The sequence below is a fragment of the Bos taurus genome, chromosome X (genome assembly GCF_002263795.3).
Source record: "Bos taurus isolate L1 Dominette 01449 registration number 42190680 breed Hereford chromosome X, ARS-UCD2.0, whole genome shotgun sequence".
NCBI classification, from domain to species: Eukaryota; Metazoa; Chordata; class Mammalia; order Artiodactyla; family Bovidae; genus Bos; species Bos taurus.
This window is the reverse complement of record NC_037357.1, coordinates 130,050,328-130,074,669: the sequence shown is the minus strand read 5'-3', so window position 1 is coordinate 130,074,669 and position 24,342 is coordinate 130,050,328. Positions and strand designations below refer to the sequence as shown.

General features: G+C 42.0%; 1 protein-coding gene across 1 annotated transcript in view; it reads left to right on the top strand.

Annotated features, from left to right (window-relative positions):
- Positions 1-23,971, top strand: part of EGFL6 (EGF like domain multiple 6) — a 29,498-nt gene extending 5,527 nt beyond the window's left edge. The window contains 9 exon segments of the mRNA XM_059883899.1: positions 1,362-1,481; positions 3,078-3,101; positions 3,104-3,211; positions 5,488-5,610; positions 12,492-12,803; positions 14,778-14,858; positions 16,530-16,634; positions 18,682-18,947; positions 23,105-23,971. Coding sequence (XP_059739882.1) covers positions 1,362-1,481; positions 3,078-3,101; positions 3,104-3,211; positions 5,488-5,610; positions 12,492-12,803; positions 14,778-14,858; positions 16,530-16,634; positions 18,682-18,947; positions 23,105-23,200 — 1,235 coding nt within the window. The 3' untranslated portion in view covers positions 23,201-23,971.
- Positions 23,972-24,342: the final 371 nt, after the last annotated feature.

Sequence of the window (24,342 nt, the reverse complement as noted above, 5' to 3'; positions counted from 1 at the left end):
TAGTGCCAAAAAAGATATCTTTCTCCAAATGGAAGAATGAAATGAGGTAAATTTCGAAGATTAATTTTGAAAGGAGACAACTAAAGAGAAAAGGAATAAACTAGAAATATAACCATTGGTCAGTGTTTGCTACATTACCATGGTCTGTGTGTCTGTCCTGGTGCCCTCTTTGTCTATTACTATACATGTGAGGGTTGCCTCTGCCTCCCTGTTTATAGCTTCCAGTGGCCAGGTGGCCCTGAGTGTCTCTCACGGATGCTGATTTTACTTACCCAGCCCTTTGCAGTCTCCTTCGTCCAGCTGGTTGACTGGCATGTTATAGATGCGGGTGTATAAAGAGAGGATATTCACTGCGCTCCCCTGTTATAGGCACTTTTGATCCATATGTACTGGAACCCTACTCGGGATATGTGTTTTTGTGAGATATGGTCTATTTAGCAATGAGTGACAGAAAAATCGAACTAAATTGTCTTTACTTTTAAAAGCTGGAGGTAAGCAGTTCCAGAACAGGTCAGCAAGGACTCTTCAGGGTGAGATGGCCTCTGCCATCTTCAGGGTATTGATTTCATCCTCATGCTTGTGGCCTTGTGGTCACAATATGGCTGCCCTAGCTCCAGATATCACACACACATCAAAGGTAGGCAAGACAAAGGGAAAAGGAGAGATGCCAGGAAACAAACGCCTCTTTTGTGTCCATTGTCTAGTCATGCAGCAGGATCTTTTCCAGAAACTCCAACAGACTTATCTTAATATCTCTTTGGCTATAACTGAATCATATGGCCACTCCCTTGTTGTTGCATGGGAAGCTAGGAAAGAGATGTGTAACTGGCTTTTCAGCCTCAGTAATGGGAATGGCTTTTGGGTAGCTGATCAGCCTTATCTGCTGCGTGTTTTAATACATGCACCTAAAAGACAAGGTTTAATGATTTGAGTGACTCTCACAAAGGCTAGATATGAATGGAGAGGTGAGTAGAATTGGCATCTTTTTACCCTATTTATTCAAATGAATCATCTCTATCAGAGGTTGCATTTCAGCCAATAGTAGAGACCAGCCAGGTGACTTAAAGGAGCTTGTATAGGAAGAGAGAGAGAGGCCATCTTTGATGACTGAGGGGTGCATGCTCTGCCTAAAGACAGTCAGGTGCAATGCATTGGCCAACAGAATCAACCATGGGGCCAAAAAGACACCACTCCTGCACAGATTCCATTTGGATCTCGATCTGGGGCTCAGATGATGAAGCTTATCCTCTGATACCATTCCACGTGTTACATTTCATATCTCAGGGGTCAGGGATTGTTCCTTAGTGAGCATTTTTTTATCATCTCCTGGGGAAAAGGCTAACCCATGCCTCTTTTCACAGACTCTAGGACGTGTGCCATGACCAATTGCCAGTACAGCTGTAAAGACACGGAAGAGGGACCATGCTGTCTGTGTCCATCTCCAGGCCTCTGCTTGGCCCCCAATGGAAGAGCTTGTCTAGGTAGAGTATCTGGAGTTACCTGCTCCCCTGACTTCTCCCTTTACTCCATTCCTCCTTTTTCATCCTTCACAACCTACTTGTTGACTAGACATCGAAAGTTCCTGAAATGACAGATTTATGTCCATTTCCATGACATTTATAGCACGAATGTTCTAGATGCACTTTGCTGTGCTAGAGGAAACACTTTTCTATAATTTGTTGGGTTGCCTCATGCCATAATGGAAAAAGATACAAGTAATTTTATTTTTGTGTATTTACCCTGCACTTTTTACTTCAACTACCAAGTTGTATATACTCTTAGTGTATTTAACTATATTGCACTAAAGATAGATAATATTATGACCAAGTTAACACATAGCATTAATATGGGATGTCAGACCAAACAGAATGTTGAAAGAGTTGTTAATCTTTTTTGATGGAAACAAGCAAATAGCACTATGATTTCATATTCTAACTTCTGGACTACAATAGAAATATTTTTCAGTTGAGGTGGTTGGTGTTTATTTACCATAAATGTATTGATACATAACTTGATAAACCATATTTAGAAATCTCACTCAAATAGATCCTAAATCAGTTAACCACTTTAATAGAAGTCTGTATAAATTAACATTTTGGTTCTGCTTTTTGAGAGCAGGCAAATATTTAATCCAATTCACAGGGTTTAATGCTCTTCAGTAAAATCAGATTTATGTCAAGGCTAATTCTTGACCAAATGAATCCAAGTGTTCACCCACCTCTTTGATTTGTCGAGTGCCATTTGCATTGCAGGAGAAACTTGATGTACATGAAAGTGATCCCTGAAAAATAATTTTGGTCAATCCAACACTTACTCGTTAATTATATCAAGAATGCAAAAAGAACAATAAGCCAGCACCAAATTTCTTGTTTAACCACTGTTTCAAAATAATGATGGTTCCAAATTTACTTGATTTGACATCTGAGAGTTAAGGCAAAGTCTGAGTCTTAATGGTTTGGTCAGCATAGCTGTCAGCCCCTCTGTGATGTGACTTTCCATGGTAGCAAAGGAAGGAAGCCTCTTGTCTCCTAAGTTGCATCATGGCTTCATTCCACTTGACCCACAATTTATGTATCACTACATTCTTTAAAAACCGTGTTTCTATGATTTGGGACAATATGACAGGATTTGGAGGTGGTTGCTAATGAAATAATTCTTTCATAAAATGCAAGCTTTGAATGTTTGTGTATTAGGTTTGCCATGCAATATCCATAGCTGGAAGAATATTAATTCCTTCAGCAAAATGGAGCATCTGTGTACCAGGTGTTGCCGTATGTTCCCTGCCCCAGGAAAGGCAGGGCCTAATGAGAGAGAAAATGTGAATAGAAGTAATGCCATTACAGCAAGATAATACCTCTAAAATAAGCTGTACAAAGTGATAGAAATCCAGTGAATGTGCCTCGGGGATCCAGAACTCTTCCCGGGGGATAGGACGTTGGTAGCAGAATAATCAGAGTTTCCAGTGAAGAAACCACACGTGTGTGTGTGTGCTGTGTGCTCTGGGTGTGGGCACAAGAGTGTGTTGGAGAGAGGGTGCTTTCTTGGTGTGTCTGACGTGTCCTGGTTCTCCATCCTAGACATCGATGAATGTGTCTCTGATAAAGCCTCTGCCCCTACAATCGAAGATGTGTGAACACATTTGGAAGCTACTACTGCAAATGTCATGTTGGATTCAAACTGAAATATATCAGTGGCCAGTACGACTGTGTAGGTAAGAAGCCTAGAGACTTTCTAACAGGTATTTATACATCAGTTCAGTCTATTAGTTGCACCATCTACTGTACTGACCAGCTTAACAACACAAAGAAAGCTATATTTTTCTAAATTTTGTCATTTGGGAACTCTGATGACATGAATTACATGAAGCCAGGTTCATCAAAATTTAAAGTAAAGGATCGCAGTCTCTGTAGCTCTATTATGGAGATAAATAGCTTGAGATGATTTTTGTGGGTTTTTTGAAAAAAATTGATTGGTATCCTTTTGTTTATATTTTTGGTTCTATCTCCAGGTATAACTAAAAGTGCTGTTACTTCAGTTGTGTCCAACTCTTTGTGACCCTATGGACCGTGGCCCTCTAGGCTCCTCTGTCCATGGGATTCTCCAGGCAAAAATACTGGCATGGGTCACCATTTCCCCTTCCAGAGGATCTCCCCAACCCAGGGATCGAACCCACATCTCTTATGTCTCCTGCATTGGCAGGTGGCTTCTTTACCACTAGCACCACCTGGAAAGCCCTGAAAATGAGGACAGTGAAGCATATTTATATTTGATAAAAGAAGGAATAACAAGTCCTGCTTAATCTTGACCTCAGTGGCCCTTGCCTAAGTCTTCCTCAGGAGTGGCTTTAGAAAAATGAATGAAGGAGGTGCAATGTTCTCTTTCCTCACTCCTCCTTTAACCCTTCCATGGTTCCAGCTCTATGTCCCCTAAGATGTTCGCTTTCTGGGGTCATCAAGATGACTCTATGATAAGACTGAGGTATTTCTCAGCTCTCGGCCCGATACGGGTGAAATCAGAAATCCTGTCCCTTAGGGAAGGAATTCCAAGTCTCAATGAGCAAGTGAAGTGGGGTGTTTGGGGAGCCCTTGCACGGCTTCCCATTGCCCTTGATAGAGCGTGGATGGGGCTGGTCCTGCAGACATCTCGGCCCCCTGGGGATTCCTGTATACATAACGTGCCCATGACACACATGTGTGCATAACACGGAAAGCTGACAGCAGCAGGGAAAGTAGGGTTTCTTTCCACCCTAAGCTCAGAGCTGACCAGGACATGTCCTGTGTAATTGTGTTGGGGAAATATCCATTCCTGGGTTTTGAACACATTGTATGAAGCCTCCATAGCTCTTCCCTCAAGCCTAAAGGCCATCCTAATCCTGCTTGGAACATCCCCACTTCTTGTGAGCTGGGATCCTCCAAGATGCTCCAGAACCCACCATCTCTGGTGTCCATCTCCAGGCTGTGTCACAGAGTTGGAGCCTGTTTCCTGAGACCTAGAGGGAGATGCCACAGGACAGGGTGGGAGTCCACACGGGGAGCTGTCAAAGGAAGCAAATCTTTGTGATTTAACAAGTGATTAAGATCAGCATCTGAGCCCCCTTGTGGCTGAGGTAAAAACAATAGCCTAGGGGACCTCCCGGTGGTCCTGTGGTTAAGACTCTGCACTTCACGTGCAGGGTGGCACAGATTCAATCCCTGGTCAGCTAGCTAGGATCCCACATACCACATGGCATGGCCATAAAGAAATTAATTAATTAAACAAGCAAACAATAGCCTGTTTTGTGTGCATATTCCCCAGGCAAGAATACTGGAGTGGGTTGCCATTTCCTTCTCCAGGGATCTTCCCAACCCAAAAATCCAACCCATGTCTCCTGCATTGGCAGGTGGGTTGTTCACCATAAGTGCCCATGGGAAGCCCTGGAGAAGTATAGCAAAAAAGCAGGAGGGAAAAGAAGGCCAAGGAAGTTGTCACATGGGTGGAATTCAGTAAACTTTCTGAGTCTAAACCCAACAGATGAGCTCAGACCGGCCTAACCCCTGCTCCTGGCAGCCTGTGAACAAAAGGTTCACATTTTTCAGATGATGTCAGTGCTTCCTAGCCCGTCTTGTTCTTTGTGGGCAAGGAGTCCCAAGCCCTTCCATGTATAGAATTTACTTTCTGATATTGTTATTTAGTGGTAAGTTTGGCTGATGACAATGTTATGCAATCAAGCCTGAACAACTTAGAGATGTCAGGAGCCTTGATAAGCAGGAGAGGAGGTTTCTGTGGGGGAGGTGAGCTGCAGACACCCTCCCTCCATACCGGGCAGCAAGCAAAGCCAGGGCTTTGGGCCAAGGTGCCAGGCATCCTCGGCTCTTCTCAGCTCCCTGGCCACACAGGGTTCACTGGCTGAGTGGAGTGGTTGGCCCTGGAGTTACTCAAGTTCAGGGAATAGTCTTTCAGCAAGTGCTGTTACCACAAGATGATTCATGCGACTGTTCACATTTTCAGATATAAATGAATGTGCTGCGAATACCCACACGTGCAGCCTCCATGCCAATTGCCTCAATACCCAAGGATCCTTCAAGTACAAGTGCAAGCGGGGGTATAAAGGCAGCGGACTGCAGTGCGCCCGTAAGTACACTTGGTCACCACATCTTCGCTCTTCTCTATAAAGCATTTGCTCCTTGTCTCCTTCCTCCCTTCCTTCTCTCTGCTCCTTCCCCTCTGGTGTGTTGGGAGCAGAAGGGGAGCAGGATGCCTGCATATAGTGTTTGGAAACTTAACTCTGCCTCCGACTGGTCTTCTCAGCTAATCAGACCACACCTCCTGTTCTCACAGAAGTTGTAGGCGCTGCAATTAAAGCACCACAAGGATTCTGAAGGTTCTTCTGCTCACGACATGTTTTCAAATACTGAAAATAAAATTTGAGGACGATGACACTGAGCAAATGTATCAGTCAGGACAGGCTCGGTTATGGGGCAATACCAAACATTCCTGAAGAGTCAGTGGCTTAGAACCGGAGAAGGTTTTTAACCATGTGAGTCAGGACTTTTTTCAGAACGTATAACTGAAAAAAAAGTACAATGAAGTGAACCTCCCTTTGTCATCCTCCTCAAGCCTCTATTCACTTTTTTTTTTTTTTTAAAGTAGAGTCAAGTCTCATGGTTTTGGCTGATGAATTCTTTAATGCTCAGCTGGTAAACTCTGAAACAGTCAATGAAAACATCACTGCTGTCAGAAGCTGCACCAATAATCACAGTTTCTTTTGCCACTTGTGCTATACCCAGAGAGAGTTGTCAGGGAGTTTCTTGTCCACATTGTCACTTAGGAATGCAGGCTGACAGAGGTCCCACTGTCTTATGGTACCATGGTGTCAATCCGAGGCTGAGGGTTCAACACAGCAGTTAAAGAAGTGTGGACAATCATGATTAAGCTTGGAAGCAGGGGAAGAAATATATCTAATTCTGTCACGCTTCCTGAAAGAGAAGAAAACTAGAAATCATGGTGAGCACCCGGAATATCTTCCAAGACCAGCCAGCAAAGATTACAGGTTGGTCACGTGCATGACCAACCGTGTCCCACTCTGTTTAGTCACCTGGGCTTATCCTTTGATCATGTCCCTTTTAGCATTGGCTCATTGTGTGCCAAGACTTATTGGCCACCCTGACTCTACTCTCTCATAGATGCCTTAGGAGCATAGCCACATATTCCAATAAATATGGCTGTAAGTCGTCCCTTGACCTGTATCCCATCCTCTACCCCCACCTGGCTGTTACTCCTGATGACGACAGAGCTGAACTCAGTGATGGCAAAAATAAACAGCCCACACACCATGATGGACTCTGAGCACCACACTCATAAAAGATTCATCATACCCCAGCAGCACTGGATGAAATGATGTACACAAGAGTATAAGCAATGAAGATGAAGTATAAGCAATGAAGAAATCACATTCTGTGAAGAACTGCCAAAAGAACTGGGCAGCATTTAACCTGGAAGAAAAAAAAAAAAAAAGGTGTGGAAAAGCAGACACAGTGCCTGTCAATATTTTGAGGAATGTAAAGTAAAAAAGCCAACTCACTGGAAAAGACCCTGATTCTGGGAAAGATTAGAGGCAGGAGGAGAAGGGGACGACAGAGAATGCGGTGGATAGATGGCATCCCCGACTCAATGGACATGAGTTTGAGCAAACTCCAGGAGTTGGTGATGGAAGCGAGGCCTGGTGTGCTGCAGTCCATGGGGTCACAAGGAGTCGGACATGACTGAGCGACTGAACAACAACAAAAGTAAAAGTGCTTTCCCATAGCCGAAGTAGGCCAAGGGCGGGACTGCATTCTCTCTGACAAATTTCCCCATCAGGGATCTCAGAGTGAAGAGAACCTGTGGAGTGGGGACCATGGCCTCCAGGAGGGCCCCCGCTTTGGTTAGAGATGGGATTCAGCAACTCCTCGGTCTCCAGTAGCTTGTTGCTGTGGTTTCCATCCCTCTGTGTAGACGTGCCCATGGTGTCCTTCTGGAACTTTATTCAAAGAAAGGCTGAGAGACTGGCTTCCTGTGCAGGGATGTGCATGGGTAGGTGGGATGGCGGGAAAGATGCCATAATTTTGAAAGACCTGCAGAGAAGGGATGGAATCAGTAAACCTTCCACACAGTATCAGTGGTCAAGGGCTCCCTCACGCCACCAACTTTGCACATGTCCATTCTGGCCTCGCTGGTCTCAGGTCGTCTGGTCGACAGCCCAGCTTAGGGCTAGGAAGGCCTGAATTTGAATCTGAGCTGTACCCCGTGCTGCCTGTGGTCTTTGGCCAGGTGCTTCACCTCTCTAAACTCAGTGTCTTTCTATCTGAAATGGGCCCCGTGGTGGCCCTTTAGCGAGTCCTCAGAAGGGGCCAGGCCACCATCCCTTGGAGACCCCTGACTCCAGTGAGGTGGGGGACAGTTCTGTGCATGTCCCAAGCCCCAGTGCAGTGGACTCTGCCTGCATTTTGGCCTTGCGCCTTCCTCCCAGAGCTAAAGCCCCAAATTCTCACCCCCAAGGATAGTCAGTCCTCAAGCCGTGGGGGCCGAGGATCTACACCTCAATCCCCTAGCCTCCCCCGTGCAGCGGGACAGCTCTGAGGTGGGTTCTGTGCTGGTTCCCAGATGTCCCTCGACACCCACAGTGATTACCTGTCCATCGAGGCACCATTTTCAACTCTCCTCCCTTCCTGTCTCGCTGTCCCTCTTACCCCTCTTCTACCTTCTGGAATCACCTGTTAAGTAAACCACCTGCATCCAAATCCTTATCTTGGGTTATGTTTGGGGGCCCCCACATTCCTCCCAATACTTCTCTCATAGGTTCATTGAGACTTTAATGAGGTTGTATAGACAGAGAGCTTAGTTCAGCTGGACACATAGTAGATGCTCAATAAAATTAGCTCTGGCTCAGACTGTTATTAGCACAGTTTCAATCATATTCATTAAGGTCTAGCTCCTCCTGACTCTGAAATCCTGTAAAAGTAAATGAAGAAAAATGCTGTGCATAGAGAAAAAAGAAGCACTGGAAAAACACTTGTGTCAGTAAGGGAGCAACTCAACTCACCTCCACGTACTCATCCCTGTCCCCAGACCAAAGAATCACAGAGATTAGGAAGAACTGGCCAAAACAGACCTGGAGTGCTCTTCCTTCTTAATCACTGGCTCCCTCTTGAAACCACAGTGTGTCACCAACGTCCAAATGAAGGCACTGTTTGTAAGCGAGCAAGTGGGTAGCTGTTTGCAACCCGTGTTTTGTTATTGTAGCCCAGTGTTTAGAGATTTTAAATCCCCCATCAACCCAAACAGTTTTTTAATTTTAGTTTGTGTACAGTGTTGTATTAGTTGCAGGTGTACAGCAAAGTGACTCAGATATATATGTGTCTATATATATATATATATATATATATATATAGTAGTGAGTGTATGTTAATCCCAGCCTCCTAATTTATCCACCCCTCCACTTTTCCCCTTTGATAACCATAGATTTGTTTTTGAAATATGTGAGTCTGTTTCTATTTTGTAAATAAGGTCATTTGTATCACTTTTTAAAATTAGATTCCATGTATAAGTACTATCATATGAAATTTGTCTTCCCCTACCTGACTGACTTCACTTAGTATGATCATCTCTTGGTCCATCCATGTTGCTGCCAATGGCATTGCTGTGTTCTTTTTTGTGGCTGAGTAGTTTTCCATTGTATATATGTGCCACCTCTTCTTTATGCATCCCTCTGTTGATGGGCATTAAGTTGTTTTCAGGTTTTGGCTGTTGTAAATAGTGCAATGAGCTTAGCACTGCATGTATATTTTTGAATTACAGTTTTCTCTGGATATATGCCCAGGAGTGGGATTGTTGGATCATATGGTAGTTCTGTTTTAAGTTCTTAAAGTACTCTCCATACTGTTCTCCACAGTGGCTATATCAATTTACATTGCCACCAAAGTAAAGTATAAAGTATACTCCAAAAATATAGGAGGCTTCCCTTTCCTCCATACCCTCTCCAGCATTTACTGTTTGTGGACTTTTTGATGATGGCCATTCTGACTGGTATGAGGTGATACCTCGTTGTAGTTTTCATTGCATTTCTGTGATAATTAGTGATGCTGAGCATCTTCTCATGTGGTTTTTGGCCATCTGTATGTCTTCGTTGAAGAAATGTCCATTTTTCTGGTTGGCTTGTTTTTTTTTTGACATAGAGTTGCATCAGCGGTTTGTTAATGAGCTGTTTGTTATTTTGGTCAACTTAACATTTCTTATACTAAGAAAACTTTTTTTTCTTTGGTCACCCAACTCTAAGCTTATTTAGGGGAACAGTTTAAAATAAATTTTTCTTGATTCTTCAAAACCTCAAACTTATCACAATGTTCTGTTTGATATCTGAAAACTCATTAATTTTGTTGCTATCCATTCTGCAGCAGAATCATTTCTCTAGTCTTTTGCCAAAATGTTTATTTACAGAAGAAAACTATCTTCAGGTCACTCACTATGTTATTTTCTCAGTCATTTCCATTCTGCTTTGATTGATTCTCTGTAAAATAAACAGCCATGTCTCTTTTCAAAATTGATCTTAACATCTTAACACACATTGCTTAAAGCATGGCCAAAATCCATCCTTACATGCAAAGAAAAGTTATAGAAAATTGAGAGAATCACATCTAATCAGTGTTCAGCATTATAAAATGCTGTGTTGTAAAATACATTTGTATCTGTGTGAACTGCTTGTATATAATAATAAAGTAGCTTTTATTATGAGTGTATTGTTTTTGAAAAAGTCCAGACCCTAGATGGCAGTACAGAAGAGGAGTTAGTCAATTATCCTTATGCCCCATCTGTATCCAAAGAACAATGTGACCTAAATGTGGATGTGTGTATTCTTTTACTGCTCTTATACGTATGTGTATGTATTAGTCTCTCAGTCATATCTAACTCTTTGCAACCCCATGGACGGTAGCCCACCAGGCTCCTCTGTCCATGGAATTCTCCAGACAAGAATACTGGAGTGGGTAGCCATTCTCTTCTCTAGGGGATCTTCCCAACCCAGGGATCAAACCTGGGTCTGCTACATTGTAGGCAGATTCATCTGAGCCACCAGGGAATATGTGGGTATTAATAATGCACCATTAGATAATGTGGTCTTAGTTTGACAGCAGCTAATACATCATTCTAAGGAAATCAAAACTCTAGTACTACCCAGCTTGGTTAGTAACAGTCAATTTAAGAAAGGACACTGTGTCATTTAGTTACCAAGAGCATGGCTTCTGGAATCAAATTGCCTTGGCTTGATTGCTGGCTCCCTAGCCTACTGCCTATGGTCTGAGAGCAAACTAGCCTTTCAGGATCTCAGTTTCTCTCTTCAAAATAGTGTGTGCATGCATGCTAAATCGCTTCAGTCATATCAGACTCTTTGCGACACTATGGACTATAGCCTGCCAGGCTCTTCCGTCCATGGGATTCTCCAGGCAACTGGAGTGGGTTGTCATGCTCTTCTCCAGGGGATCTTCCCAGCCCAGGGATTGAACCTGTGTCTTTTATGTCTCCTGGGAAGCCCATAATAGTATCTGACCCTTAATACTGTTTTGGCTACTACATGAAATAATCCATACATAATAAATAAGCATCCATGTGTAGGGCTTGACTCCAGCCCAGAATGTATTAAATGCTCTATAACCATGCACTCATAGGAGGTGTAATAGTGACAATGGCTTCTTTACCAAAATTCAATCATGGTTCCCATTGGAAAGCAGCTTCTTTAGTCATTGAACATATGCTTTAATCATTAGGAGTTCACATTTTACAGAGCATATTCAAGAATATAGGTGTGAATACAACGAGGCCATTCCAATACTTTTTCCTTCAGTAATAACATAAGCAGAAGAGGTATGATCTGGAAAAGAATTTAACTTAGTAGAAGATTTTCGATATTCTGGTGATGAATTCTAAAAATAATAGTAGACACAGGCCCAATATATGTTGGCCACTGATCTTAGTAATTGACATGTATTCACCCATTTTAACCTTATAAATGCCCTCTTTTTAACCTAGCATTTTTTTAAAGTCAACTTGTCATTTATTTATTTATTTGGCTGTGTCAGATCTTAGTTGCAGCATACAGAATCTTTCATTGCAGAACACGGAGTCTCTAGTTGTGGCATGTGGGCTTAGTTGCTCCATAGCATGTGGGAATCTTAGTTCCCCGACCAGGGATTTGTGCTATATAGTAGGGTCCTTATTGATTATTTTACATATAGTAGTGGTGTGTATCTGTTAATCCCAAACTCCTATTTTATCTCTCCTTCCCTTTCCCCTTTAGTAATCATAAATTTGCTTTCTATGCCTGTCAGTCTATTACAAAGATGCATTTTTAAAAAGAATTTAATTTAGTGGTGAGAAATACGAAATGAATGTAAAACTAAATATAGATGCCTCTCTATAAATAACCAATAAGTAAAATCATTTAGCTTTTGATACTAGTTGGTTGAGGTGAAGAAATTCAACGATACGTATACACTGAATCAAAAGTCAAAAATTTGTAGGTCACAAATGACTCATTGTAGGCAATGTACGTATGGTTCAACATAGTGCTAGCTATAATTTTTTAACATCACATTTAAACAAATTACAGGGCTCCCTGGGCAACAGCAGCTTTGACAAATACCAATGTGAAAGCGGAAATATTAGAGGATTCTGGAAATTTCATCACGTCGTGATCTGTAACCCAGCTTGGTAGGAGCAGGTATTTCATCATCATAGTTTATGAAGCAAAATGAAGGTTTGTCTTTGAACAATTAAGGGAGTTAAGATTCCGCTGTAACCATTGGAACCACTTAAAACAGATGCAAATGCAGTTCTTTCTAAAATATCAGATGATTGAGCCTCATATGTGTTGATTCCGGAAGCATTCATTGACTGCACTTTGACGTTTTTTAAATGCTCTGTTTTTGTGAGAGATCTGATTATTGGTCAATGTGGAACTTCTCTTTTAATGTTGGTTTTAGTTATCCCCGAGAATTCTGTGAAAGAACTCCTTAGAGCACCTGGTACCATCAAGGACAGAATTAAGAAGTTGCTTGCTCACAAGAATAGCATGAGAAAGAAGGTAAAAATGAAAAACATCACAGAACCCAGAGGGACGCCCACCACAAAGGTTGACTCGGAGCCCTTCAGCTCTGAAGAGAGCATTTCCAGAGATGGGAACCCTCACGGAGAAAAGAATAGGAATGAAAACAGAAAGAAAGAGAGGCTGGAGGATGAGAAAAGAGATGAGAACCATGTGGAGCAGGAACAAAGCCTTCATGGAGATGTGTTTTGTGAGTATCAAGTATGACTTTTGTTAATTTATGCATCTTATGAAAAGTGAATTGTAGTTTTCCCTGGCAAATGACAGGAAAGAGGAAGATGCCGTAACTAAAACAGTGAAGTGAAGTGTGACAGTTAGTCGCTCAGTCGTGTCCAGCTCTTTACCACCCCATGGACTGCAGTCCGCCAGGCTCCTCTGCCCATGGAATGAGTAGCCAATCCCTACTCCAGGGAATCTTCCCAACCCAGGGATCGAACCCTGGTCTCCTGCGTTGCAGGTAGATTCTTTACTGTCTGAGCCACCAGGGAAGCCTATGTAAGATAGGGTCAGCTTTAAATCTGAAGAAGCAAGGTTCTCTATACGGTCTGGAAACTAACATCTTCTGCAGATACAAAATCACATTTGCTGCTGTGGGATGCACAGAAGGTCAGCCCTTTCAATTTACCTGGGAGGTGTCCTATTTGATGCAGCCCCTCCTGCTCCTGACCAAGGAAGCCTGCTTGTCCTTCCAGCTCAGTCATCTGGCTGCCCAGCTGTGGGTGCAGCACACTCCTAAACCCCAGAGAGATCCCGCCCACCCAGGTAGATCTGCTAAACTCTACCTTTTTCCTTCTTGAAGGCACTTTTTACAGACACACTCAGTGAAAGGAGAATGTCAGAGTTGTGTGGTTATAATTTTAAAAGGTAAAATAGAGGAACACTATATATAGAGCTTAAGCTTCCGTTTTCTACATGAGCCACAGAATCACCATTGTCACCGGTGACTGTACAGAGCCATCATCAGCCTCGGCCCCTGCAGGGGGATTTCCATGTTGACCCAGCCTGGGACTTTCCCTTCCATTCTCACCAGGCATCTGTTGCTCCCTCTCTATTTTGCCTTGTCTGTGCTCGCCCCATTGTTATTGTTATTGTTGTTCACTTGCTCAGTAGTGTCCAACTCTTTGTGACCCCATGGCCTGCAGCATGCCAGGCTTCCCTGTCCTACATCTCCTGGAGCCTTCTCAAACTCATGTCCATTGACTCAGTGATACCACCCAACTGTTTCATCCTCTGTTGTCCCCTTCTCATTCTGCCTTCAATCTTTCCCAGCATAAAGGTCTTTTCTAAGGAGTCAGTTCTTCCCATCAGGTGGCCAAAGTATTGGAGCTTCAGCTTCAGCATCAATCCTTCCAATGACTATTCAGGATTGATTTCCTTTAGGATTGACTGGTTTGATTTCCTTGTGGACCAAGGGACTCAAGAATCTGCTCCAACACCACAGCTTGAAAGCATCCGTTCTTCAGTGCTCAGCCTTCTTTATGGTCCAACTCTTAGATCTATATATAACTACTGGAAAAACCATAGTTTTGACTATATGGATCTTTGTCAGCAAAGTCATGTCTCAGCTTTTTAATATGCTGTGTTTAGGTTAGTTAGGTGATGCCTAATGGGGTCCACTGGGGGCACCTTTCAAAAAAGATGTTCTAGATGTGGAAACTGGCACCAATATGAATGCTTTGGAAATGTTAGGGAAACACTGCTGTAACATAATCTGTAAGTAGAACACAGCTGTCCCTTAGTATCCCCGGGGGATTGGTCCCAGGCACCCCCACAGACACAAAAATCCATGAATGCTCAAGTTTTATATAAAATGGTGCAATATTCATATATAACCTAAACACATCCTCCCCTATACTTTAAGTAGTGTCTAGATTACTTAAAAGACCTAAAACAATGTAAATGCTGTGTGAATGGTTTCCTGGTATGCAAGGCAAATTCAAGTTTTGCTCTTTGGAAATTTCTGGATTTAAAAAAAAATATATATTCAACCTGTCATTGGTTGAATCTGTAAATGTGAAGCCCATGGTTACGAATGGCCAGCTATATATGATAAGCCATATATGATAAACCCTCTTTGTTCATTGATTCATACCTTCTTAGTATGTGGGGCTTTAGGGATTTTTTTTTTTTTTTTTTTTTTTACTGATCAAGTGTTCATTGTTAGCTCCTAAGGGGAATGAAGCGAGTGAAGTTGATCTGGTTCTGGTCCAAAGAAAAACTACATCATCCCATCTGAAACACAAAGGTGAGTAACATATATTAGGAGTGAGTATATTTTAGGAGTAATAGCACTCATAAAGAATATTGAAGAATGGAAGCAAGCATTACCTGGCATCTTTTAATTTTAGAATTTAGACAGAAATAAAATATCTTTTCTGGAATAGGGGAAAATAAGGGTTAAGAAGAAAGGAAAGTGAGAGAAGAGGCCATGTGTTTGTACTGGCTTAAGATAAATGTAGATGGACAGCCTGGATTCCAATCTAGTTTAGGAGTCAGGTCTAGTTCCAGCCCTCAGTGTCTGGGGGACTTGGTCAAATCACTTGTGACTCTCAGTTTTACTTTCTTAAAAATGGTCATGATTGTAGAATTTTTGTGGCAGCCACATCAAATGATGTAATGTACGTGAAAATGCTTTGCAAATCATTAATGCATCAACAACAAGTTGCTGCCCTTTATCTCTTTAGCTTTTCCCCTTTCTTTGCCCTTCCTTTATTCCTTAGTATAAACTGCAAAAGCCCCCCATTCCAAGCCAGAGTCTGGGATTCATTACAAATCAGAAACCTCTCAGTCTTCCCTCTTTTTCCCGGTGGTAATTTCTGGCACCTACATCACAGGTCAAGACTTTTTTCTGTAAAGGGCCAGAGGCTGAATATTTCAGGCTTTGTGAACCGTACACTCTCTGTTGCATCTGTCAGCTCTATCACTGCAGCTCAAAAGCAGCCACAGTCAATATGTAAATGAATAGGCTTGCTGTGTTTCAATAAAACTTTATTTGCAAGAACAAGCAGTGGGCCAGGATGTTAGTTTGCTGACCCCAATCTACATAAAAGTAACTGGAGGCACTGGGTCAAAGGTTGTTCTAGCTGACCCTGTAGTCCACGCAGTTGTTAGGATTTGTTAAATGAACATTTGTTAGATGGAGCCCCTGGGTGCCAGATGGTTCAACAAAAGACCACAAAATAAATTGAAATAGACAAGTTTATTATCCAGGTCTTGGGGAACGACATGGCATGGCCTCCAGGGGCCCTAGAGGGAAGTCCAGGCAGAACATGGGGCACACGCCTCTCTGAGGGTCCATGTGTGTGTAGTGCTTTGGGCTTGTTGGGCTAAGGTTGCATTGATGGATTCCAATGAAAACATTGGGGTGTTAGTAAGCTTCAGGGGGGTCTTATCTAAGGCAGACACAAGGCCCTGGGAAGCAGGAGAGGGTTTCAATCACAGGGGACATTGGGAAAGTCATATGAGGAACTCACTTTTACAAGTGACTCCATGGGCTTGCACTTGCGTGAGGGCTAATGCCAGTTTAAGGCCCTCACAGATTGCAGGGCCAAACAAAATGGATACCAAGATGGCCATACTTAGCTAAACTTTTTTTTAATTGAAATATATTTGATTGACAATGTTGTGTTAGTTTCTGCTGCACAGCAGAGTGATGCAGTTATACATTCATAGGTATATATTTATGTTTGCATTCTTTCCCATTATGGCTTGTCATAGGATATTGAATATAGTTCCCTGTGCTATGCAGTAGGACTTTGTTGTTTACCCATCCTATAGATAATAGTTTGCATCTTTTAGTCCCAAATTCCCTAAACTCTTGACAGCAACTGCAAACATGGCCACGCCTTCCAAAGCTCCCAATGGTAAAACATTTCCTAATCCGCTTAATGATGCTGAAATGCACCCTTTTTCTTAGTAGATTTAAATATCTCAGTTGACTGCACCTTTGACCATGGTGTCTGTGACTGGAAACAGGATATAGAAGATGATTTCGACTGGAATCCTGTGGACCAAGATAATGGTATGTAGTCTTCAGTGATCCATGTCTTGTGGTCTGGCCCTAGAATTAAAGGTATCCAATGATTCGAGCATAATTGTTCTCATGGCTTGTGAAGTCAGGGTTGTTTGTCACGTTTAGAAGCTTTTAGACCTTCCCAAGTCTCCCCTGATAAATGATTGACTTAGTCCATTTCCCACCCACCTACCCCGTAAAAGATTCTCCAGCAAACCTCTTCCATATTCACTCCTCTGCTGCTGAGACACAGATGTAGGGCTTTGTATGAGTTTTAAGAGTATTTGGGAAAAGGTAGAAAGAAGTTGTTTCTTTTCCCCAGTTTACCAGCTATGGTGCTCCGTGGTTGTCTTTTGAGTTTAGGAGGAAGGGGAAAGGAATCTGGAAAGGAAATATTAATATGACCTCTCCCTAACCCTGGAGTTTTAGGAGCGTCACCCCTCAGAGCACTGAAATCATAATAAGCAGCAGATCAGCACTCTGAACTCCTGGACTGGACTTGCCCACCTATTGCTGGAGGATTTCTTTCATTCCAATTAACCTTGAATTTTTCTCTGCTGACGCTCTGAGTTGCCTACTTTCCACTGTCTACTATTGATGGCCTCTAACTTCCTTTGAGGCAGAGCATTTGGACGGCAGATCCCATTTGGATCATAAATAGAATTTTGGTCATTTAAGGCTGACTCTGTAATTAGAAATAACTGTTATACTTTCAGGAAATCTGGTTCTTTACCCATCAAAGTGTTTCTTTGGAGAGGTATATGCCCAGCCCTCAGGTAAAAGATACTTCTAGATCCTTCCCTGACACTGATTCCTCCCTGAGAGCCTTCCTTGCAAGCCCTTACATGCAATCAGGAAACCTGGGTATCTCCTGACAAAAATTCCTTTAGAACGTGGGATTAAGGGAAAGGATAGAAGTTCCCTATTTACAAACACCTGATTTGCAAATAACCCTGAGGTTCACTCAACATGGGATGAATCAGCATTTTCAGAAGGCTGAAATCTCAAGGACAGATCAAAGTGGGCTTGAACTGGACTAAAAAGGAAAGCTACCACAGTGGGTCACAAAAGACTGTAGCTAGTAGAGCTGCTAGATAAAATGTAGGATGCCTCAATTTCAGATAATCAGCGCATGCTTTTTAGTATATCTCAGACATGTTGTTTATGTGAAATGCAAACTCCACAGGGCATTCTGTACTTTTATTCTCTGAATCTGGCAAATTTACTAACTGGGGAAGTAGACCAGACAGTCTCTGGGTCCAGTGAAAACTAAAGCAATGTCAATCTGGGCCCTGAGAATGTCTCTAGGAGTTGGACTACCAGAAAACTCCACCCACCCACCGTGTCTTTCTCCTGGCTTCTAGAGGAATATCTCCTTTCTGTCAACTTCTTCAAAGCCCACCCTATGAGAGTTTTTGTCCAAGTCCATCAAAGCCACAACCAGAAAGCTGCAGATGAGCAAACATCCACTACACTGGTTACAAAATTCTTGGGAAAAGGTTCTGAGAAACAGAAGGTAATCTGTGTTCCTGCCATCTTCAAACAGAACTTGGAGTGATACATTGCACATTGTGGCTCAGCTCCATGATACCGTTAGTACAAATTCATGTATGTTGTGATTTAAATACCACACTGTGGACCCACCTAACCAGCTAGCCATCGTACCTACAACTCAGTGGAGAAATGCATTCCAGGATCAAACAACCAAGGTGGAAAGTTCTGGAACACAAATTTTCTGTTAGCTGAAAATTATCTACAGTGATCAAAGATCATTAAGTTAGATTCTTACCCCATACCTACTACTACCAAGCTTTGTGAATGTGAGCAGATTCTTCAGTTTCTCTCTCAGTTTCCTTCTCTACAGAGCAAAGAATTTCAGCCCTAGGATTCTAAAATTCATGTTAGCATGAAAATTTTGTTCCTAAATATTTGAAATGAAAAGGACTTGAGCTTTCCCCGTAGGCACCTAGTGTTCATTTTTTAACAGCTATTTTATTCACTGTAGCCAAACCCTTTGCAATGGCCTCATTAACTGTGGGTATTTCTTCTCTTCCAGCTGTTGGCTACTATATGGCTGTTTCAGCCCTGACAGGTCAGAAGAAGGACATAGGCCGTTTGAAACTTCTCCTCCCCAACCTGCAACCCCACAGCAACTTCTGTTTGCTCTTTAATTACCGGCTGGCTGGAAACAAAGTAGGGAAGCTTAGAGTGTTTGTGAAAAATAGGAACAATGCTCTGGCTTGGGAGAAAACCAGGAGCATGGATGAACAGTGGAGGATGGGGAAAATTCAGCTGTATCACAGAATTGATACTCCCAAAAGCGTAAGTAGAAAACTATATAAAATGAGATATTTACATTCTTTTTCAGTGACTTAACAAACAAAGCAAAACACTTAACTGAAGTACCTAGGCCTTGGGGCTACAGAGATGAATAAGACTTTCCCCTCCACTTAAGAGCTTATATTCTGGAGTGAAATAGGCAAGGTATTTAACAGCACAACTAACGATATTACTTGTCAGATGCAGGCATATCATATTCTGTGGAAATGAAATGCTCATGTGTCAGGCTCCTCCCACCAACTTCCTTCCAAACCAGGCTCTAAATTCCTTACTACATAAAAGCACATCCTGCTCATTGACTTTATGCCCAGCACTTATCACAATGAATGGAAACTAGAAGGTCATTTTCCAAAATACTTATTTTATTCAAGTATAGTTAGTTTATAATGTTGTGTTCATTTCTGCTGTACAGGTGATTAAGTTCTACCTCTGTATACAGTAAGTCCCCTGCATATGAATGAGTTGTGTTCCTAGAATGCATTTGTAAGTCCAACAAATTTAGCCAAGGTACCCATCTAACTCAATTGGCTATATAGTACTGTACTGTAATAGGTTTATAATAGTTATCACACAAATAATACATTAAAAAACACAGAAAATAAAGAAAACATTTTAAATCTTAGTTTAGTTCACTTCAGTTCAGTCACTCACTCGTATCCGACTCTTTGCGACCCCATGAATCACAGCACGTCAGGCCTCCCTGTCCAACACCAACTCCCAGAGCGCACCCAAACTCATGTCCATTGAGTCGGTGATGCCATCCAACCATCTCATCCTCTGTCATCGCCTTCTCCTCCTGCCCCTAATCCCTCCCAGCATCAGAGTCTGTTCCAAAGAGTCAACTCTTTGCGTGACGTGGCCAAAGTACTGGAGTTTCAGCTTTAGCATCATTCCTTCCAAAGAAATCCCAGGGCTGATCTCCTTCAGAATGGACTGGTTGGATCTCCTTGCAGTCCAAGAGACTCTCAAGAGTCTTCTCCAACACCACAGTTCAAAAGAATCAATTCTTCAGCGCTCAGCTTTCTTCACAGTCCAACTCTCACATCCATACATGACTACTGGAAAAACCATAGCCTTTACTAGACGGACCTTTGTTGGCAAAGTAATGTCTATGCTTTTGAATATGCTATCTAGGTTGGTCATAACTTTCCTTCCAAGGAGTAAGCGTCTTTTAATTTCGTGGCTGCAGTCACCATCTGCAGTGATTTTGGAGCCCCAAAAAATAAAGTCTGACACTTTCCACTGTTTCCCCGTCTATTTCCCATGAAGTGATGGGACCAGTTGCCATAATCTTCATTTTCTGAATGTTGAGTTTTAAGCCAACTTTTTCACTCTCCTCTTTCACCTTCATCAAGAGGCTTTTTAGTTCCTCTTCACCTTCTGCCATAAGGGTGGTGTCATCTGAATGTCTGAGGTTATTGATAATTCTCCCGGAAATCTTGATTCCAGCTTGTGCTTATTCCAGCCCAGCATTTCTCATGATGTACTCTGCATAGATGTTAAATAAGCAGGGTGACAATATACAGCCTTGACGTATTCCTTTTCCTATTTGGAACGAGTCTGTTGTTCCATGTCCAGTTCTAACTGTTGCTTCCTGACCTGCATACAAATTTCTCAAGAGGCAGGTCAGGCATCTGAAGATGTTATTCCCATCTCTTGCAGAAGCAGAAGCAGAAGCAGAAGATATTAAGAAGAGGTGGCAAGAATACACAGAAGAACTGTACAAAAAAGATCTTCATGACCCAGATAATCACAATGGTATAATCACTGACCTAGAGCCAGATATCCTTTAATGTGAAGTCAAGTGGACCTTAGACAGCATCATTACGAACAAAGCTAGTTGAGGTGATGGAATTCCAGTGGAGCTATTTCAAATCCTGAAAGATGATGCTGTGAAAGTGCTGCACTCAATATGCCAGCAAATTTGGAAAACTCAGCAGTGGCCACAAGACTGGAAAAGGTCAGTTTTCATTCCAATCCCAAAGAAAGGCAATGCCAAAGAATGCTCAAACTACTGCCCAATTGCACTCATCTCACACGCTAGTAAACTAATGCTCAAAATTCTCCAAGCCAGGCTTCAGCAATATGTGACCCGTGAACTTCCAGATGTTCAGGCTGGTTTTAGAAAAGGCAGAGGAACCAGAGACCAAATTGCCAACATCCACTGGATCATCGAAAAAGCAAGAGAGTTCCAGAAAAACATCTATTTCTGCTTTATTTACTATGCCAAAGCCTTTGACTGTGTGGATCACAATAAACTGTGGAAAATGTTACAGTACAGTACCTCAGAAAGCACAGTAGTGCAGTACAACAGCTGGCACATTGGGGCTGGCATAAAGTGGACAGGCAAGAGGAGTTACTGATGGAGGAGGGAGAGGAGGTGGGAGATGGTAGAGCTGAAGGATTGTCAGCAATAGGAGACAGAGGACGAGCTGGAATGTCACTCACGCCTGACATGAATGGAACGTACGTTTGCATCTCTGAAAGCTAGAAACTTGAAGGCTCATATGTAGGGGACCTAACTATAATTCTTCTTAATCTTTTCCATTATGGTTTATCACAAGGTACTGAATAGAGTTCCCCATGCCCTATAGTAGGACCTTGCTGTTTATCCAGTCTCTAATAGTTTGCATCTGCTGTTGCTGCTGCTGCTGCTGCTGCTGCTAAGTCGCTTCAGTCATGTCCAACTCTGTACGACCCCATAGATGGCAGCCCACCAGGCCCCGCCATCCCTGGGATTCTCCAGGCAAGAACACTGGAGTGGGTTGCCATTTCCTCCTCCAATGCATCTGCTAATCCCAAATTCCCAATCCACCCTCCCCCACTCCACCTTGGTAACCGCAAGTCTGCTTTCTATGTCTGTGAGTCTGTTTCTGTTTTGTAGATAGGTTCACTTTTCTCATATCTTATTTTATTTATTTTTTGGCCCCAATGTGCCACATGCAGTATCTTAGTTCCCCAACTAGGGATCAAACCCATGCCCCCTGCATTGGGAGTGCAGAGTCTTAACCACTGGACTGCCAGGGAAGTCCACATTTGTGTCATATTTTAGATCCCACATGTGACTGGTATCATATGGTGTTGGTCTTTCTCTGTCTGACTTACTTCATTTACTGTGATATTCTCTAGGTCCATCCATGTTAGTTCCTGGACCAGGGATTGAACCTGGGCCCTGAGAGTGCAAGCTCCCAGTCCTAACCAAAAGACTTTTAGGGAATTCCCAGTTACTATCTTATATATGATAGTGTATGTATATTAATCCCAGTCTCCCAATTTATCCCTCCCTACCCCTGTCCCCTTTGGTAACCATGTTTGTTTTCTATGTCTGTGGCTCTGTTTTGTAAATACATTTATATGTACTATTTTTTCCCACTATTTTTTTTTACATTCCATATATAAATCATATCACATTTTTGTCTTTCTATGTCTTACTTCATTTAGTAGGACCAACTAGATCCATCCATATTGTTGCAAATGGCATTATTTCATTCTTTTTTATGGCTGACTAATATTCCATTACACCACACCTTCTTTTCCCTTCATCTGTGGATGGACATCTAGGTTGCTTCCATATCTTGGCTATTGTAAATAGCTCTGCAATGAACATTGGAATGCATCTGTCTTTTTGAATTACAGTTTTCTCAGCACCCAGGAGTGGGACTGGCCTATCATACAGTAGCTCTGTGTTTAGTTTTTTAAGGAACTACCATACAGATCTCCATAGTGGCTGTACCAATTTGCATTCCCACCAGTGGAGGAGGAGGGTTCACAACGATAATTAAATTTCTTCTAGCCTGGGTTTTGAGAAGAAAACAGTATTATTCCTTTAGTTTTGCTTTTTTTTTTTCTTCTAAAAGGGAAGGAATTCCAAAATTTCCTCTTAAACTTTACTATTCTCAGCTTTCAGGGCTTTTCAGATTCTTTTAGGTGTTGCAGGAGCCCTGTTTTCTCCAATTGTAATTCAGTCAGTGTAGATACCAGGCATCTGGAAAATACATTACCATATATTCAATGTCAAAGCCTGTTTCTATGGAATAGGGGCATATGAATTGAATTCAGTTTAATAGCAATTAAATAGTGGGACTTTATCATTGCATTAAATACTTGCAAGTAATTTTTTATTCCCTCTCCATTATTAGATCATTTTTGAAGCTGAACGTGGCAAGGGCAAGACTGGAGAAATTGCAGTGGACGGTGTCTTTCAGGTCTCAGGCTTATGTTCAGATGGCCTTTGACCTGTGGATGGTTGAATGCTACTGTTATCTTTTATATCTTTATATTTGGCTTTTACGTCAGTTTTCTGTTTTTTGACAATATATCATAGGTCACCCCCCTACATTTTAGAAATTGTGGTGTTCAAATAGACTCATTATTGTAAGATACCTTTCTTGTATATGATATACTGATATTTGCTTTAAATATAGTACCATTGTATCTTCTCATTCATTTCTGAGTCTATAAAACTTGGATGCATCAGTTCAGCCCTCCCCACCCCAGTACATGTGATGTGTCTACATGACTTGGTGAACCACTTTATGTAACATTTCTAGAATTACCCAAAAAAAAAAAAAAGCAACACAGAGAAATGTTTAACTATTTGATTTTTATGGCACTTCTTGGAAACTATAACATCATGCTGCTGCTGCTGCCACGTCGCTTCAGTCATATCCGAGTCTGTGCAACCCCATAGATGGCAGCCCACCAGGCTCCCCCATCCCTGGGATTCTCCAGGCAAGAACACTGGAGTGGGTTGCCATTTCCTTCTCCAATGCATGAAAGTGAAAAATGAAAGTGAAGTCGCTCAGTGGTGTCTGACTCTTATGACCCCATGGACTGCAGCCCACCAGGCTCCTCCATCCATGGGATTTTCCAGGCAAGAGTACTGGAGTGGGGTGCCATTGCCTTCTCCTAGACTTTTACCCAAGAGGCTTAGCCAGATCTTTCACAACCAAGTTTGTATATTTAAGTCCTTTGTAATAATAATATCCAAATAATCACCTTGTGTCATGGTTTAAGTTTGTCTAAGTAAGAAAATGTGTTGTTGATTGTATGTTTAATTATGTGTATCGTTATTTGCTTTGCTAGAAAATGTGTTTTATATTCTTTTTTCTGTGAAAACACATATTATTTTTAACTTATATTATTAAAAATTCTTAAAATTACTTGCTATTATGGAAACACACAACTGCTTTCTTAGGCCTCATAACTATGATGCCAATTAGCTTAAGTTGTTGAATTAAAGGTCTCCAAGAATTATCTAAAATCAAAATTATTCTAGTAACCAGGTTCCAAAAGACTATTTTGTCTTTTTCTCTTGTCTATTTCTCTTTTCTTCCAAATTCAAGAACTTCTTTGTGTGGTAATGAATCCTGAGTGT